Here is a 17,589-nt window from a genome sequence, read left to right on the forward strand (position 1 = left end):
ATGAGTGAATCAATTAATGAATGGTTTCAGATTGGTGTACACCTAAGGCCACAGAGTCCTCCAGAATGATCTAGTAATCTTGAGAGGACCTGGTATTATTTTTCATCTTCTTGTGGACAATTCTCTTTTTTAAAAAAATGTTCATGGGGGGGCAGAAGGGGTAACCCAATCTTCCATTGAGCTAAGTGACGTTCCAGGATCCTTGGTATAATCCTGTCATGAGGCATGCACCCTCCTCAATGTAGGGCACCATAATGTCCAACCTAGTGGGCTTAGGTGATCCTCACACAATCCTGGGGCACAAAAGGCCACTGATATGAAATATCCTCAAGCCTCCCATCTTGGTTTCTTTTAAGCAACAAAATTTGTTATGCTTTCACGTAAGAGAAAATTTTACAATTTGCTTCCCGAGTAGCCACAGTGATGAAGAGAGTCCAAGGTATAGTACACTTGGTGTAATAAGAGACAGCATGGTGTGATGGAAAAAGTAATGGACAAGGAATCAGAAGAACTAGATTCTGGTTCTGGCTTTGCCACTTATTTGCTGAGTGACCCTAAGCGTCTGGCTCTTTCTGACTTAAATATCCTTCCTTTTTAAATTGTATTGACTTGGGACACCTGGGTGGCTCAGTCAGTTGAGTGTCCAACTCCTGATTTCAGCTCAGGTCATGATCTCACAGTCATGGGATCAAGCCCCACATGGAGCCCCATGTTGAGCTCCACTCCATGCTGGGTGTGGAGCCTGCTTGAAGTTCTCTCTCCCTCCCTCCCTGCCCCCCCCCCCTCTGCTTGCACATGTGAGTTCTCTCTCTAAAAAAAAAATTGTACAGACCTTTAGCCTACAGGGTTTCCATAAGCACCAAATGAGATCATTATATTTACTATCGTATATAGGATTTTCTGGTACTTCAATTATGGGGAAAATTATAAAGCTGTAGAATTCTAGGCAAAGTATGATAATTTTGTCATTGTTCCTTGAAAGCAGTATTATCTTCCTGATTTTGGACAGATTCTATTAACAGTAGAGTGATTTTTTTTATTCCCTGCCATCTGATGGCTGGTAAAGATAGCCCAGTTCTCACCAGGCTAGTATGAGCGGAAATAAAGTTACAACAGGTTCATCTTCAAGAGGTAACAAAGCAGTGATTGGGTATGATGTACCTCGCTTGCTCTCACTCATTCTTCGATAGCCTGAAAAGTATCTCTTAATAAAGTGTCCATATAAAACCTCCTGTAGATCATGCTCTTCTTGGATATAACAGAGCCAATGCTCGACATAAATGACGATCTGAATCATAGGCCAGATAAGCTACCTACATGAAATGATTTTAGAGAAATCATGAGTCCTATTTCTGCTCATTGGTGCTCAAATTACTTAGATGTAAGCTTTTTCCCTCACAATTAGAGATGAAGTTTAAATCTTCATATAAGTCACACAGTAAATTTTTACTAAGATGCTAATGAGTAAGGCTTTTTTTGATAACGGCACTTGAGGAAGAGGGTATTAGACACATGCCCTATAAAAGAAAGAAAAAGACAGACAAAAATAGAACCAAATTAATCTTCTTGCTTTACTATTTTAGGTTCTGAGACATTCAAATAGATTTATTTTTAAGTGCACTGCTTTTTTTTTAATTATCACAGTCGAAATAACTATTGCAAGAAAAATAGAGGAACAAATAACTCATCTCTAAAGTCAGTCTTCACAATGCTTTCTTGTGTTTTAGAATATTTCTCAGAAACATGTACTGAACAGGAGCCGGGTTGACCTGTTGTTGACATTGTTTTTAATTACAGACTTATCAATGAATCTCTGAGGGACCAGCTGCTAGTGACCATCCAGAAGACTTTCACCTACACTCGAACCCAAGCTCAGCATCTGTTCATCATCCTCATGGAGTGCATGAAGAAGAAGGAATTGGTATGTAAACAGTGTTCCCCCATGAGTGGCAGAGCCCTCTCCATATTCCCTTCGTCTGTTTAACCATTTTCTTGAATCACACACCAACTGTTTTTTATTTCCAGCCAAGCTCACAATGTTCCTCAGGCTTCATTGGCTCCTGTAGCCTCCTTCCCTCAGTAGCTAAGACACTATTTTTTCTGCCCAGATTTAATGAAGTGTGTGCAGCAGGGTTTCAACATCCTACTGAAGCTCATCTGAATGCTTCTGATTGCCTCAACCAAATGAGTTGAAGAGAGAAAATAGGTTTCCTTCTGGAAAATGCTTCTCTTTGGGGTTTCACTTTGCTTGTGAGTAGGGAACCACTGATGTGCTTATTGTCAAATATCTTAGTGACACAGGATCCAGGCTAATAGGCTAACTTATACAGGTAGAAAAGGGAGGGATGTACCCATGGAATGTTGGAAACTTCCGTAGCTTCTGAAGTGTCCTCCAATAGCTACTGAAACCTTTCTTACATCTGGTAAAAGTGTCTTGCAAATGTGGTATAATCACAGAGACCTTCTGTTAGAGTGAACAGAAATAACATGAGCTAACATTTAACGAGCACTTGCTATGTGCCAGGCAGCATGCTAAATCTTTACATGTTTCAATGCCTGTGATCTTTACGACTGTCCCAATAAGAGAAGTATGATTATTATCCTTACCTTACAAATGAGGAAATGCAAACTCACCTGATTAATAAATGAGGAACCAGGACTCAACACCAGTGGTATTTCATCTCTGTGGGAAATGCTTGTATCAGAAGCTGTCTCATTGAAGCCAGGGTAGTGGATCACCCACTCTGAGAAGATTCCCTACAAGCCTCAGCAAGCAGAGACTGTCCTGAGAGGTCATTTAAACCCACATGCTTACAGGGGAGGTCAAGGAGCATCTTAAACCTGAACAGAAGCCTCACTCACAATTTGAACCACCTCATGGCCATGTGGGCATCCTGGGCTGATTATCCTGGGTGGCACTTCTTCTCCAGAGGGACATCAGGGCCATACCCTGAAGGGTTCAACCATCTGGAGGCAGATAGGGTGGGGAGGGGCTGGAGTGAGCCACTTTCAGCCAGCTCCCCAACTAGACCACAAGCTCCTTGAGGCATGAGCTGGAGCAATCTTGCTCACGATGGTATCCCTATGCCTAGGACAGTGGCTGGCACACACACAGGCTCACAGAGACTGCCAGGAGGGAGGGAGGTGAGAGAAGGAGGCAGTTTCTGAGTATGAGAAACCAAACATTTAGAAGAACAGTACTTGATTCAAGTAAGCAAGACACATTGCTGGAAAGCATCCACATGACCTTTGTGAGAACTTTCAGTGCCTTACAGGTTTGGGGTGAAAGTTTCCACCTCTAATCCTTGAGTATGCATAGACCCAGGTAGTCTGGCCATCTTGTATAGAGAAGCCAATACACAGATGGGGTTCATAGCCATGATGACTGATCCCCTAGGAGAGCCTCTGTCAACTGACTACTGGCAATCTCCCATCTTGGACGTGGCTGCTCAAGGAGGTTCAGTTCAAACACTTCCTCTAGCCTCAAGGAGGTGCATGTACCACTGAGCTCCTGCCTGAGTCATGGAAGATGGTTTTCCTGCTGACTGTGGCTATCAGTTTTCCAATGCCAGCTGTGAAATCTTACCAGAACTAGCTATTTCAGCAGTCCTATAAATTTCCTAGAGATGCAGTTAGGATTAAAATTCAAGGAACCACTTGGAAGTCATAAAACCAAATGGGGGTGAATATGCTTCTCTGGATATTTCATAGGACTGTTCACCAGGATTCTGCCCAATAATCACTATGTCGCTTCATCATGACTCCTGCTGAAAAGGTCGACCGTATTTTAGTGACAGATATTTCCTGCAAAATGTGTGAGGTGTCCCTTGCTGTAGGTGAAGGCAATGCAATCTTAACGAGAAATAAATTGCCCTTATCTGCACATCTGGGCAGAAATCAGGATTTTAAAAATCATAAATGTAATTAAAAGAATTTTCATTTTAGAGAGGCTGTTTATGTGCATAGACAGTACTAGATGCTTTATAAAGGATGTGGACCTGAGGTAGGCATTTCTTTTCCTCCTTTGGAGGGGAGCAGGGGAGGGAAGTGAGGTGGGAGAGGAGAGGAGGGGTGCACACAGCCGGGAAGAGCCACACTGGGGCTGTCCTGATGCAGAGCCCGAGAGGCTTCTGCTCTGCACTCTGCCTTGCTTCACACACACAGCACAGACGTTCACATGGAGCTCCTGTTCACTCTTGAATCCTTCAAGTTTCCTTTATTCCCTTAGCAAATGAAGTGGGATGTAATATTCTGAAGTCAATCTAACCCTGGCCAAGTTCAGCAAAGGGATTTGGCCCCAGAGCTGATCTGACATCTTTCTCATCCTGGCATCCTAAAAGCTTCTATAATAAACAAGTGTTCTAGGCATGCGTAGTCAGCTTGTGCAGCTTGGGTCTCTGGGCGGTGTGGCCTCATGGAAAACATTTCTTGATGGGCCTCTTGTGTTGGTACTTTCTATTCATTTCATATTGTTCTTGGAGAGATTTATTTCTCTTCTTGGGCCCAAACAACATCTCAAAAAACTGTCACGTTTTGAGAAGCTCTGTCCCCCCACAGCCCTACCTTTGAGCCAAGCTCCCTCGCATTTGCTTCCCACACTCAGCATTCAGCGGTATAAGCCCCACGGTATGTGTGGCCCTAACCAAGTCACAGTGGAGGAGGGCACCCACTCCGGGACCTGTTCACCACCTTCTGTTTTCACACCGACAGCTCCTTCCATCTGCTGTCCTCCTCTCTCAGCTGCTGGACCTCACAGGGGCCAAGGCTGTCCATTTCAGCACCACCTCCCCCCAGTCACATGTGGGAGACACATCTGCATTCAAAACTGACACTGCTCCAAAACCTGAGACTTTAACATCCGCTCCCCACTCCAAACACAACCACCCTCCCTCCTGCACTCACCACTGTTATTTCATTCCTATGGAACTTGAATACCCAGCTTCTCTGTAATTTGCTAATCTGAGGCCAAACTCCTGAGATGATCTACATGAAAGCATAGTGTAGGGACGTGAGGTTTTCTCTGCCCAGTGCCTAGTTGAGAGTCCAGACTATTTCTACCCTTCCCTTCCCTTCCCTGGGTCCTCTCACTTAGCCACCCCTCTGCCCTCTGCCTGTGGGCCTGGTCCTTCTTGGTACCATTCCCAAAGCAAATCATTCAGTTCTTACCAACCTTCTTTTATTTATCTTCAGTTGAAAGCCTCTTCTGTCCCTTACAATCGCTGTAAACCTTTATCGTTGTCATCTCCTGACTGCCTCATGAGAACCTTTGCATTGCATTTCACAGTCTTTATGGTATGGCTGCATGAGCATCCTGCTTCCTTTCCAGCAGCAGTTTTCACGTACAGTAGTGATTCTGGAGTCTAGAAGCCAACACTGCAACCGGGCTATTAAGTATGCTTATCCAGTCCATCAATTCTGGATGTGCAGGAAGGAAAATAAACTGATGTGTCTGTAAACCTCATCAGCCAAGAAGCTTCCAGGGATGCCACAGAGAAGAGGTGGCTTGGGGAGAACTTGAAGGGACCTGGGATCTGCTTGTATTTGAAAGATGATGGACACGTAACTTGAGAAGTTAAACTTAAGGAATAGGTCACCGTTTCGTCCTAACAGCTGAAGCTGCAGCATCTCGATATCATCACATTCTCACTTGGGGAGGTACAGAGAAAGCCAAGGACCTAAGAGCTTGTGCTAATGGAACCAATGGAAGCAATGATATTGGGTCATTGGGTTTGCTTGTCCCTCTTCTTACTCCCCGCTCTATCAACAGATGTTTATCAAAAATCAATTCTTGGTTCTTTCCCCTTTCATTCACTGTTCTGACTTCAGTTATCATTTTGAGAAAATTCCCAAATGCACAAATATCCGGTCCTTGTCTTCCTCCAGTCTCCTGCATTTTCAGACTCCATGCTCCCACCCGTGCCCTCATTCTTTCTTGCCTGGACTATGCCTATTCCCTGGGGAAGGCTGGTCTTCCCTAATCCAGTACCCTCCATGAATCCATTCTATGCACTGAGGTGTTGGCAAACTTTCAGGGTTTCTGTGCTGCATAAAGTCTCCGTCACATATTTTCTTTGTTTATTTGCTTATTTATTTTTAAACAACACTTTCAAATCTAAAAAGCCATTCTCCACGTACTGGCCACCGGAAAACAGGTTATGGGTCATATTTGACCCGTAAGCTGTGGTTTGCTGGCCCCTACAGCATAGTGATGCCAGATACTTCTTTTGAAGCACAGAATCAATAACACCACTCCTCTGAATGCAAAGTGTAATATTCTGCTGAAATTTCTAGTCTTAAATTCTATTTCTTTTTTATGGACCCCTCATGCTAACTAAACCAGTCTGCTTGCAATTATTATTTTATTACCTGCTTCCCTGCATTTGTTCAACTTAGACCTCTCTCATTAGCCATAACCAATTGCCAAATACATACTTGCACACGAATGCATAGGTGCACAGCACACACACATACACACACACACAAACACCTAGAATACATGTCACTCCATTATTGCAACTCTCTTGTAGTACTTATCATTTATACCTTAAGTTATTTATATATATCTCTGACTTATGTGAGACCTTAGGAACAGAATTTGTATCTAATTCATTATTCTGGTTTTCCTGCATTCACTTATCCCTTATCCTTTAGTAGTAGAGCATATATGTAGCAGACACTCAATAAATCTTTGCTTAATGGATGAGTAAATGAATGAATTCAGATGAATATGCATTAGTGGGGAGAGATACGTATTTAGTATCCGTAAAGTGCCTTAAAATCTCCACTTATGCGCTGTCACATCTCCTTAGGGAGTCATAGATTTGGTTTATGAACTTAAGTTTGATTCAGGGCCACCTGCTTAAGTTATGGGTGGTATTCTAATGTGGTGGTTATGAGGAGCAAGCTCTAGAAGCAGACAAACTTGGATTCTAATTCTGGCTTCATCATTCAAGTGTTTTAACTCCATTAAGCCCCAGGACTGTCCACTTTAAAAGGGAGTGATAATAATACCCATCTATTCTAGGATTTGCCACTTCTTCCTTATTCATACAGATTATACTGTGATTCTTTAAAACACACACACACACACACACACACACACACACACACACAAGATAAATCTCACAATACCAAAAGGTCAAGACTGATTCAAGGGTTTTATATGCCAAGTCCAAGTCCAAGTCTAAGCAGCATGCACATGTCACTCACATAGCTTACTATTCTTGCTTGACGTCCCGAGCTCCAGAGCTGATGAATCTCTCCGAGATGCTCGGGAAGGTAGCAGAGGGGTGTTGTCTGTGCCTGACCAATGAGTCTCTGGAGCCCCAAGTCTGCTACCTTCCAACACAGGGAGATGTGTTTCTTAATGAGCACTTATTTAAAGTGTATGCCGATATCCCATTACAACTTCTGCCACATTTAGGAAACTGAGGGACAACTCCACCTTTTCACAGATTCATAAAAACCAAGCAAACATGACTTCTAAACAAAGAGGTTTCTTCTCTTTTTGGGGACAGGCCTCTTATATGCAGGAAAGGATCACAAAGTCCAAGATGTTCCTTGCTTAGAAAAATAGAAGCTTAGGGCACCTGGGTGGCTCATTTGGTTAAGCATTGAACTCAGATCATGATCTCACTGCTCATGAGTTCAAGCCCGGCATCGGGCTCTGTGCTGTTGGATCCTCTGTCTCCCTCTCTCTCTCTGCCCCTACACTGCTCGCTCTTTCTCAAAAATAAGTAAACATCTAAAAAGAAAGAAAGAAAGAAAGAAAGAGAAAGAAAGAAAGAAAGAAAGAAAGAAAGAAAGAAAGAAAGAAAGAAAGAAAGAAAGAAAGAAAAATAGATGCATGTCAGACTGTTAAGAGTGTTAATACCATGGGCAGGTTGGTGAGTATTACTTGGCAGGTTAAGAGGTATTCCTGAAGACCCCCGTGACCCTATGGCCCTAAGTTACCGAGACAATTAAGCATTTTAGCACATATAAAGAATGCTGGCACAGTGTGTGGCTCCCAAGTAGGACTCGATAACTGTCGCTATAATTACATTTATTCTACGAGTAATGATAGGTACTAATTTGAAATAAGCTAATAAATCCTAATAAGACAGAACTAATTCTTAGTGCTGGCTAAAGTTGTCAGTGAGGCACAGTTTGACCTCAAGGACCTGTCACCCTGCCTTCACAACCCAGATTCCCTCCTTTTGCTCATCTTGATGGATGGAGAGTACAGACGAGAAAACATACGTAACCTCCCAGGGTCTTCCCTGTTGAACGCCAATGACCAAACAAGCACAGTAGACTCCTATGGTCACAAGGAAAGAAAAACTCTTAGAGCTGAAAAGGGGCTTTTTAGGCCAAATGGCTGAAGGTCATAGAGTCATGTATCAAGTGCAGAAAACAGTTCTCTCCAACACAGTGTTTACGGAGAAATGGAAATGCTCTTTGAGATAGATGCTGAATTGTACCTAACTCCTTTTAAGTGTGTTCAAATGTAATCTTAACATAACTGAAGTCTAAATATTTTAAATGAGATGGTGGGAAGAGGATGCAGAAGAAATATCGCTCCCCTAAAGTTGCTTTCCGTACTGTGTTCTCAACACACAGGAGGTTGCAGGTTGATTTTTGAAGGTTCGGAAACTCTTTTAGGTGATTAGAATATCACTATTGGGGAATAAAGATGATGCAGGTTTTGGAATCAGCTTGCTTGGCTTCAAATCCCAGATTTTCCATTCAATACACGGCACTTTAATCTCTAGATGCCTTTGTTTTTTCCAGAAAACTGGGATAATAATTGCATTTATATTTTGAGATTAATTATAAGAATCAAGTAAGTTAATATATACAGATAACATAATAAGCACTCAATAGATACTTTTATTGTAACAATGATGATGACAATGGTGATGATGTCTATAGGGCACTTCATATTTAACAAAGATCATCTTCATGTCACCCTGTTTGATACTACAATGAACCTTGCTAGGGTCACGATTACTATTTCCATTTTATGGAGGGAAACCAAGACTCAGAGACTCACATGACAGCCCCACAGTCATGTAGCTAGTTAGGGGCAACAAGACTTGAACCAGGAGCCTCTTTCTGCAAGGCCCAAGCAGTTTCCACCATAGTTCAGCTGATTCCATATTCCAAATATCAGGTATGACCAAGTTAAAAATGACTTTGAAGTCGGAACCCATTTTCTCTCTCATTTCTGGAATAATCTGAACAAATATTTATTAGACTTCATGATTCCCGGAACAAAAAGAATACATTGTTGGTTGGTGTTCCTGGAAGGTTCTCTGCCCTTATGTAGCAGTCATCATATGCTTACAAGGAAACTGTAAGCACATCCAGGCCATTCAGTACTTCTGCATCAAGGGCAAACTGAAGTTATTCTTTTCCAGGGTAGTATTGTAGTCAGACTAACTAGAAGCCCCTCAATTAGAGATCAACTCACACTATGTTCTTTTCACCAAATATTCATTGAAATTAAAAAGAAATTTGAAGGAAATGTCATTAACCCAACTCCTTGCCAAGACAGCTAATAACAATGCTAATACCTTTCATCTTACATAATGTATAATAACACCTTATAGTAGACAAAGTTCTGTTGCATTCCTTGTATCATTTGAGCTGCCCACAACAATGGGGCAAGAATTATGTCTATGTTTCAGTTAACAAGAAAAATTAAACAAATCAGAGAAGACTACAGGAGTGTACAGAAATATCCCACTTGATTTTCATCCTCACTGTCAAGGTCTCAGACACTCATAAACAACAGAAATGCCACTGACCTTTCCCAGCCATATTTATCAAAAATTGTCAGTGGATTAGAGGCTATAGAAAAGCACAGAAAAGGGGCGCCTGGGTGGCGCAGTCGGTTAAGCGTCCGACTTCAGCCAGGTCACGATCTTGCACTCCGTGAGTTCGAGCCCCGCGTCGGGCTCTGGGCTGATGGCTCAGAGCCTGGAGCCTGTTTCTGATTCTGTGTCTCCCTCTCTCTCTGCCCCTCCCCCGTTCATGCTCTGTCTCTCTCTGTCCCAAAAATAAATAAACGTTGAAAAAAAAAAAAAAAAAAAAAAAAAAAGAAAAGCACAGAAAATACTCTCTTTATGAAGAAAAATGAATTAAAATAATATAAATAAAATGTAAATACACAAGAAATAAACATATTCTTGTACTCCCTCTAAGGGCTGATGTAATTACTAAATAATTTCCCTGACAATTGGTTTGGGTTTCAATTCTAAGGTGGTCTTTCTAGAGACATGGTTTCAGAGACTCCACATCTTGCCTCCACTCTGCCTCTTAGGCCAGGGTCTCACCATGTTTGCCTTGATCAATGGTCTCTGCTTGGCCTCACCACCACCAGTCTGTCCACTCCCCACTGACACTCAACTGCCAAATGACACCTTTTGAGGAGACACTTTTATAACATAACCTCCCACCCAATCAGAAATCCCTACTGCCCTAGACAGTGTTTCCCAAAGCGAGGAATGCCGATTGCATATGAGGCTTTTTCAGGAAGAAGGCAAATTAATATTTTTATTTTAAGAGGCATGTTCTAATTTGCATGGATATTATAACTAATAACAAGAAAACACAAAACCATGAATATTAAGCCTAAATAAACACAAATTTTAAGGGAGGATCCTTTTGAAAAAGATCTGATTGTAGTGTCATATAGATATGGCAAAACGATGAAGATTCTATTGGAAGACACTGTTCTTCGGTTGGAAGACACTGGCCTTCAGAGTTAAATTTCAGTTCCTTAATGTGGCATTCAAGGCCCCTTCTGGTCCAGATCTAGTCTACCTCTCCTGCCACAACTACTACTACTACCACTGTATCCCTTATAATCTAGTCTAACCAAATCTAATTTTCCTTCAGGAAAAAGACCGTGTCTTATACACCTTTCTGTATTTTGTGCAAACTCTTGAATGCTGTCTTCAAATGCACTAGATCCTAGAAGCACTGGGATGGATTCTCTTACCCCTACCTTATAGCCTATTCCCAGATAGGAATATTTCTATCCAAAGAGGAATACGTGGATGAGTGCTTTCCTCAAATTCGGTAGAGTAAAACTTCTCAGCCTAGTGTCCAAGAGCAACTAGAAGTCTTCAGTAAGTTCTGCGAACCCCCTGAAAACATATGCAAGAATTTGTATGTATAAGCATATTATGGAAAGAATGCATTCGTTCTTAGATTCCCCAGGTATGAATAACTCTGAAGAGTTAAGAACCACTGTAGTAGAGGCCTTTCTATGGCAACAACTAAGTTTGGAACACAGGAGCCATAAACACTGCCTTACATTCCTTCTAGTCCCTCAGAGATGTCCCATCTGGATAAACGTTTAATCTCTGAACAATTTTTAAATGTGTGTACCTCCACATTTCTCATTAACAGTTTTAGTACATGTAATCTCTTCCATGATCAACAGTCAATCATGCATTTCAGGACCATTAGCTTGTAAATGGGCTATGACCCAAAGATCTATTTACAACCCAGAACCCACTGTCTCATAAAGCAATGTAAATAATTCAGCAAGGGGCACTTCGGTGGCTCAGTCGGTTAAGCATCTGATTTCAGCTCAGGTCATGATCTCACAGTTCATGAGTTTGAGCCCCACATCAGTCTCTGTGCTGACAGCTCAGAGCCTGGAGCCTGCTTTGGATTCTGTGTCTCCCTTCTTCTCTGCCCCTCTCACCCCTCCCCCTACCACCACTTGTGCTCTGTCTCTCTCTCTCTCTTTCTCAAAACTAAATACAAACATTTAAAAAATAATAATAATTCAGCAAAATTCTGGTTTGCTGTGAAGAGACTAAAAACAAGAAACCAAGAAGTATAGGTGGAAAGAAGAAAAAGATTGGCATCCCCTTCTCTGGGACTGACTCCAGACAAAACTATTTATGTATTAGAATTTGAGAACCTGTTTCCTCTTTCTCTGCAGCATTGCTCCCAGAGCACCCCCCCAACCCTTTTTGGACACCCTAATAGAATTTCCCCCACCTCATTCCTCCAGTGTTACCCATCTCCTAACTCACACCATGCCATATCCTCACTGAAGTGGAGTTTACCTGAGAATCTGGAGGCCAGTATAATTGAATTCATATTTATAGATGCAGGACTGAGAGTCCTTTGACCTGTAACTGACTTGAGCCTCTGATGGATACATATAGAACAAAAGGAATTATTGATCAGGGGTCTCTAGGGCAGTATAATGAGTGAAGGGGAAAATCTGGTGGGGGTGGGGTGGAGTTGGAAGGTCTTGAGCTGTCACAGAGATTGTCCAGTCTTATTTGAAAATCTCATGTCAACTCTCATTTTCAAATCATTTCCAAACTCTGCTTCCTCCAGCATCTCCTTCATGGCTAATGTGAGGAGAAAAAGCGTAACAGATACTGGCTTACCCTCTCTCTGTTTTAAATATATCTTAGTTCTCTAACCCTTCCTGGTAACATTTCATTTGACCAAAAGCTATAGAATTAAAGTTTGAAAATCACGGCTCCAAAGGACACAGGCATTTCCCGTCATATTCCTTCCACCACTTGGATCCTACAGAATGTTTTCAAACCTGTATGTTTTGTTGTGATTTTGATCCATAGTGTTTGCAGGAGGAAGAGGGAAGTTTACAGGAGGGGCAAGGGGAAATTAAATGGAAAGGAACTGGAGAGGCCACTGACATGCGTGGATTATTTGTAAACCAGGTGTCTAAAAGCCAGATACTTTCTGCTTTCTCTTCCATGCTAATCAATGTGTACACAATACCTCCTGTCATTTGAACTCATTCACCCACATTTCCATCTATATTAGTATTTATGCTTCTTCTTATTAGGTGTGATGTCCAGTAAATGAATACATTCATCAAATCCCAAGGTTTCAGACCAGGCCATTAGCCTAATGCTGATCATGTGTCCCCCAATCTACCATTCTCCTAATTTATTATGTGCCTTCACCAAACCCAAACCTTGACTGGAGAAAATTATTCAGGAGGACAAAAATAGACTGCATAAGATGATCACTGTCACCATCGTCTCCATCATTCATCTTCGATTTTTATCTGCTTTACTTGGCTATTTCCTCCCTCAAAGAGAATTTAAATGTCATGCCTGCCAATCTCTTCCTTTATTTTACATATGATTTGCCTTTTTTCTCCTTCTCATCTGGTCTTTTCCTCTCCTGTATTTTCTTTATTCTCCTGCCCAGTTCCATGATTTGTGACCAGCTACGGCCAGTGCTCAGGCTCACTCTGGAGCTGGTCTATCTTCTTCATTTCCATAATGATGTGACTAACACTCCACTCACCCCCATTCTTATGGAACTTAGCATTGGCCTCTGGTGACCACATGATTGAATTTTTCTCCTTCTCCTCCTCCTCCTTCTTTTTAATTCATACACACATAGACACATAGAGGTTCAAGGTGTTGAGAAACCATACTGCTGTGGCTTCAACACTGGTTATACATTACAATCACCTGGAGCTTTAAAAACAACTGACGTCTGGATCCCAGCCCTGGAGTCTCTAGTGTCCTTGGTCTGGGATGTGGCCTGAGTGTGAAGGATGTTAAAAGCTCTCCAGGTGCGACTTTCTCATGTAAGAAAATTCTTGATTCTGCACCATTACCACCTATACAGTCTAGTTCCTTCTGTGCCTTTGAGCCTAGAGAAGGTCTGGTATGATTTGTCACAAGGAGGTGAACTTAATTTTTCTGGACAACAAATTGAAATTTCACTTATATGAAACTCCTCATTTTCCAAAGATGCCACCAAAGGAAATGTCACTATATATTGAGAACAGGACTGGTGGGGGCTGGAGCAGAGAAAAAGCATAATTAAATGAAATTGGCCACAACCAACTTGATTTTAAATACAGATCTTCCGGGGCACCTGGGTGGCAGTCGGTTAAGCGTCCAACTTCAGCCAGGTGACGATCTCGCGGTCCGTGAGTTCGAGCCCTGCGTCAGGCTCTGGGCTGATGGTTCGGAGCCTGGAGCCTGTTTCCAATTCTGTGTCTCCCTCTCTGCCCCTCCCCCGTTCATGCTCTGTCTCTCTCTGTCCCAAAAATAAATAAAAACGTGGAAAAGAAAAAAAAAATTTAAATACAGATCTTCCTCAACTTGCAGTGGGGTTATGTCCCAATAAACCCATCATAAAATGAAAACAGTGTTAAGTTGAAAATACATTTCATACAGCTAAATATTCATAGCTTAGTGGAGCCCTATGTTCTGTGTGCTCAGAATGCATTAGCCTATAGTTGGACCAAGTTATCCAACACAAACCTATTTATTTTATAGCAAATGCATATCACATGTAATTTCTGGAATACTGTACTGATAGTGAAAAACAATGGCTGTATGGCTACAGAATGATTGTCAGTGCATCGGTTGTTGACCCTTGTGAATATGGGGCTGATGGGCAGCTGTGGCTGTCACTGCCCCGGCATCATGTGAGACTGTCCTAACACATATCACTAGCCAGGAATGATCCAGTTTCAAAATTTAAAGTCTGAATGCAAATCACTTTCACACCAGAGTAAAGCTGAAAAATTGCAGTTGGAGCCATCATCAGTTGGGGACCATCTGTATTATGACCACATTTTTCTCCAAGCATTTGGCCATGACTTCCAACAAGTGACGAGAATGACCGTGGGGGCTTTACTACCACCCCAAGGACTCTGCACCTGCCCACGATGAGCCATTCAATGATCAGAGGCAGACAGGAGGAAAAAGGTGTGGTGGACTGTGAGGAGAAGAGAAGAAAAGGAAGAAAGTAGAAGAAGAAGGGTAAATTAATCCCTAGCTTGCCAGTTGCTTTGTAATTTTATCTTCCCCACAACACTAAAAGACCGAGAACATCGGCCCTATTTTTACTGACTTGAGATCACTCATCTAGTAAATGGTGTGATCCGGCCTCCTCCTACCCTCCCGCCCACTACCATCGTCCATTCAAAGACAACGGCCCTGCTTCTCTGAGAAAACATCAAACAGCAGAGGACACTAGTGCCGCTGGGGGGCCCTGCGATGGGAGGCCGAGGAGGTGGCTTCCGCAGCAGTATCCAGGGTCAGGGTCATAGCAGGAGTTAGAGCTGCCAAGACCACAGAGCTTGCAGAGGCAAGGCTGAGGACAAGGAGTGGGTCTCATCACCAAGCTGGGCCACCTGGTTTAGGACATGAAGGTCATATCCTGGAGATCTATCTCTTCTCCCTGCCTATCAAGGAATCTGAGATCACTGACTTTCCTGGGAGCATCCCTCAAGGATAAGGTTTTGAAGACTATGCTGGCACAAAAACAAACCCATGCTGACCAGCGCACCAGGTTCTAGGCATTTGTTGCCCTCAAAGAGGACAATGGACACATCGGTCTGGGTGTTAAGTGCTCCAGAGAGGTAGCCACTGCCGTCCGTGAGGCCATGGTCCCTGCCAAGCTTTCCAGTGACCTGTGTGGCGAGGTGACTCGGGGAACAAGATCATCAGGCCCCACACTGTCCCATGCAGGGTGAGCAGCCGCTGTCGCTCTGTGCTGGTCAGTCTCATCCTCAGCCCCAGGGGCACTGGCACTGTCTCAGTCCCTGAGCCCAAGAAGATACAGACGATGACAGTACTGACGACTGCTACACGTCAGCCAGGGACTGCCCTGCCCCCCGGGCAACTTCACCAAGGCCACTTTTGATTCCCAAGACCTACACCTGTCTCTTCCCCACCTCTGGAAAGATACTGTGTTCATCAAGTCTCCCTATCAGGAATTCACTGGCCATCTTGTAAAGCCCACACCAGAGTCTCCGTGCAGAAGACCCAGGCTCCACTTGTGTTCACCATGTAGTTTTCTACAAGAAAAACAAAGTGAATTAAAGCCTACAAAAACATGAACAAACAAAAACCAAAGACAACTGCCCTAGATCTCATGTGAGTGCAACAAAGTTCCCTTGCCATGTCCCGCCACCTCTTTCCAGGTGGGAAGAGGAGTTTCTACCCAGAGGCAAGGAAGCTTGCAGCTCTCAGCCTCAGGGGGAGGCGGGCTGACTTGGAGCTGAAGAAATAAAGTGTCCGTTTTCCTGGCAGCGTGTTAACCTCCACAGGCACCTGGGTCTGGGGAAAAGCATAAATCCCACCAGCAGTTTCCAGCACATGCTGCAGGAATGCCAAGAGCAGAGTGGGAGTCCTTTCATCAGGCTTCCCCATGGAGAGGGCCGGGAGACTTCCACCAGGGAGCCAATGGCGGCACAGTCTGGTTCTCGTGGAGAACTAAACATTCACAAATCTGCACCATTCTGTCCTCTAACAACACCAACAAACGATCAAAGGCCAACGATTCGAATACAGGCAGACTACTTCCATTTCAACAAAGTGACATCACCTTGTTTCCCAAACGGTAGAGGACAGGCTGGTAACCAGAGGGAGAGATCTCGTTACAAGATGGCATTTTCGGGGGGCAGGGGGAAATGGTAGACTCTCAAGAGAAGTTTTCCCTGGGAATGACTGCCAGTGCTTACACCTGTAGGTCTCTCCTTGCTCTGGCCATAGTCTCTCATCTCAGCCACTGTGGGCTTCTTCGGTCTTGGACATTTGCTCGTCCCCTTCCTTCTGCCTGAAACTCTTTCCCTCCACTCTTGACATGGCTGGCTCCTTGTCATTCTTCATTCTTAGCATCAACATCTCCTCCCCCAGGAAGCCTTCCCCCTTTCACTCCACCGTTTGTTTTGTGATGGCACCTGCCACACGTTGTACTTCTCCCATTTACCTGTGTTCGCATGTGTATTTGTCTGTCTGCACTTTTAGCCTCTATGAAGACATATGTCTTGTCCAGCATGTCACACATCTCGAGATACAAAGTAGATCCTCCATTTAAATATCTGCTGAATAAATTGATCAATGAAACCCAGGTCTAGTGTATCTGATGCTATATTTTCTTCCCCTACCCTTTAAAAAATGTTTTTATGTTTATTTTTGAGAGAAAGAGAGACAGAGTGTAAGTGGGGGAGAGGCAGAGATAGAGGGAGACACAGAATCCCAAGCAGCCTCCAGGTTGTGACTGTCAGCACAGAGCCCAAAGAGAGGCTCAAACTCACAAACTGTGAGATCACGACCTGAGGTGAAGTTAGGGGCTTAACTGACTGAGACAGCCAGGCACCAGCCCCCCACCCTGCCCTTTTTTTTAATACTATTTAGGGAAGACTCTATTTCAGGCCCTTTGCTAGGCACTTTGCACATATTTTTTCACTTAAAACTCAAAACAACACTATGTGATAGGTGTTATGTCTCCAGTTTCACAGATTAAGAAGCTAAGGCTTGAGAAATTAGGTTTCTTGCCTAAGCCAACATCATAACTGCAACAGCCAGGATTCAAGCACAGATGTGTCTAATTCCAAAGCTTTTGCTTTTCTCACCCAGTGACACTTTCTCTGTGGAAAAAAAGACAGAGTATTGGGGAGGATGAGTCATCTTTCCAAAGACTCGAACAACAATGCTTCTCGTTTATCTTTCTTCCTTGCCTTATATTTGTTCACTCCTTCTCCCCATGTCCCCATTTCACATCCCCAAAAACATGCACGTTCACTGGCAGGAAATATAGAAGTGATCCCCATCTGAGACAGTGCTT

General features: G+C 43.2%; 1 protein-coding gene across 18 annotated transcripts in view; it reads left to right on the forward strand.

Moving 5' to 3' along the window:
• Positions 1 to 17,589, forward strand: part of TRPM3 (transient receptor potential cation channel subfamily M member 3) — an 812,479-nt gene that overhangs the window by 649,180 nt on the left and 145,710 nt on the right. For all 18 annotated transcript variants that reach the window (XM_047830956.1, XM_047830962.1, XM_047830951.1 and 15 more), the window contains one exon: positions 1,798 to 1,921. In XM_047830956.1, coding sequence (XP_047686912.1) covers positions 1,798 to 1,921 — 124 coding nt within the window. The remainder of the gene's footprint in view (positions 1 to 1,797; positions 1,922 to 17,589) is intronic.

This window comes from Prionailurus viverrinus, chromosome D4 (genome assembly GCF_022837055.1).
Source record: "Prionailurus viverrinus isolate Anna chromosome D4, UM_Priviv_1.0, whole genome shotgun sequence".
Lineage (NCBI taxonomy): Eukaryota > Metazoa > Chordata > Mammalia > Carnivora > Felidae > Prionailurus > Prionailurus viverrinus.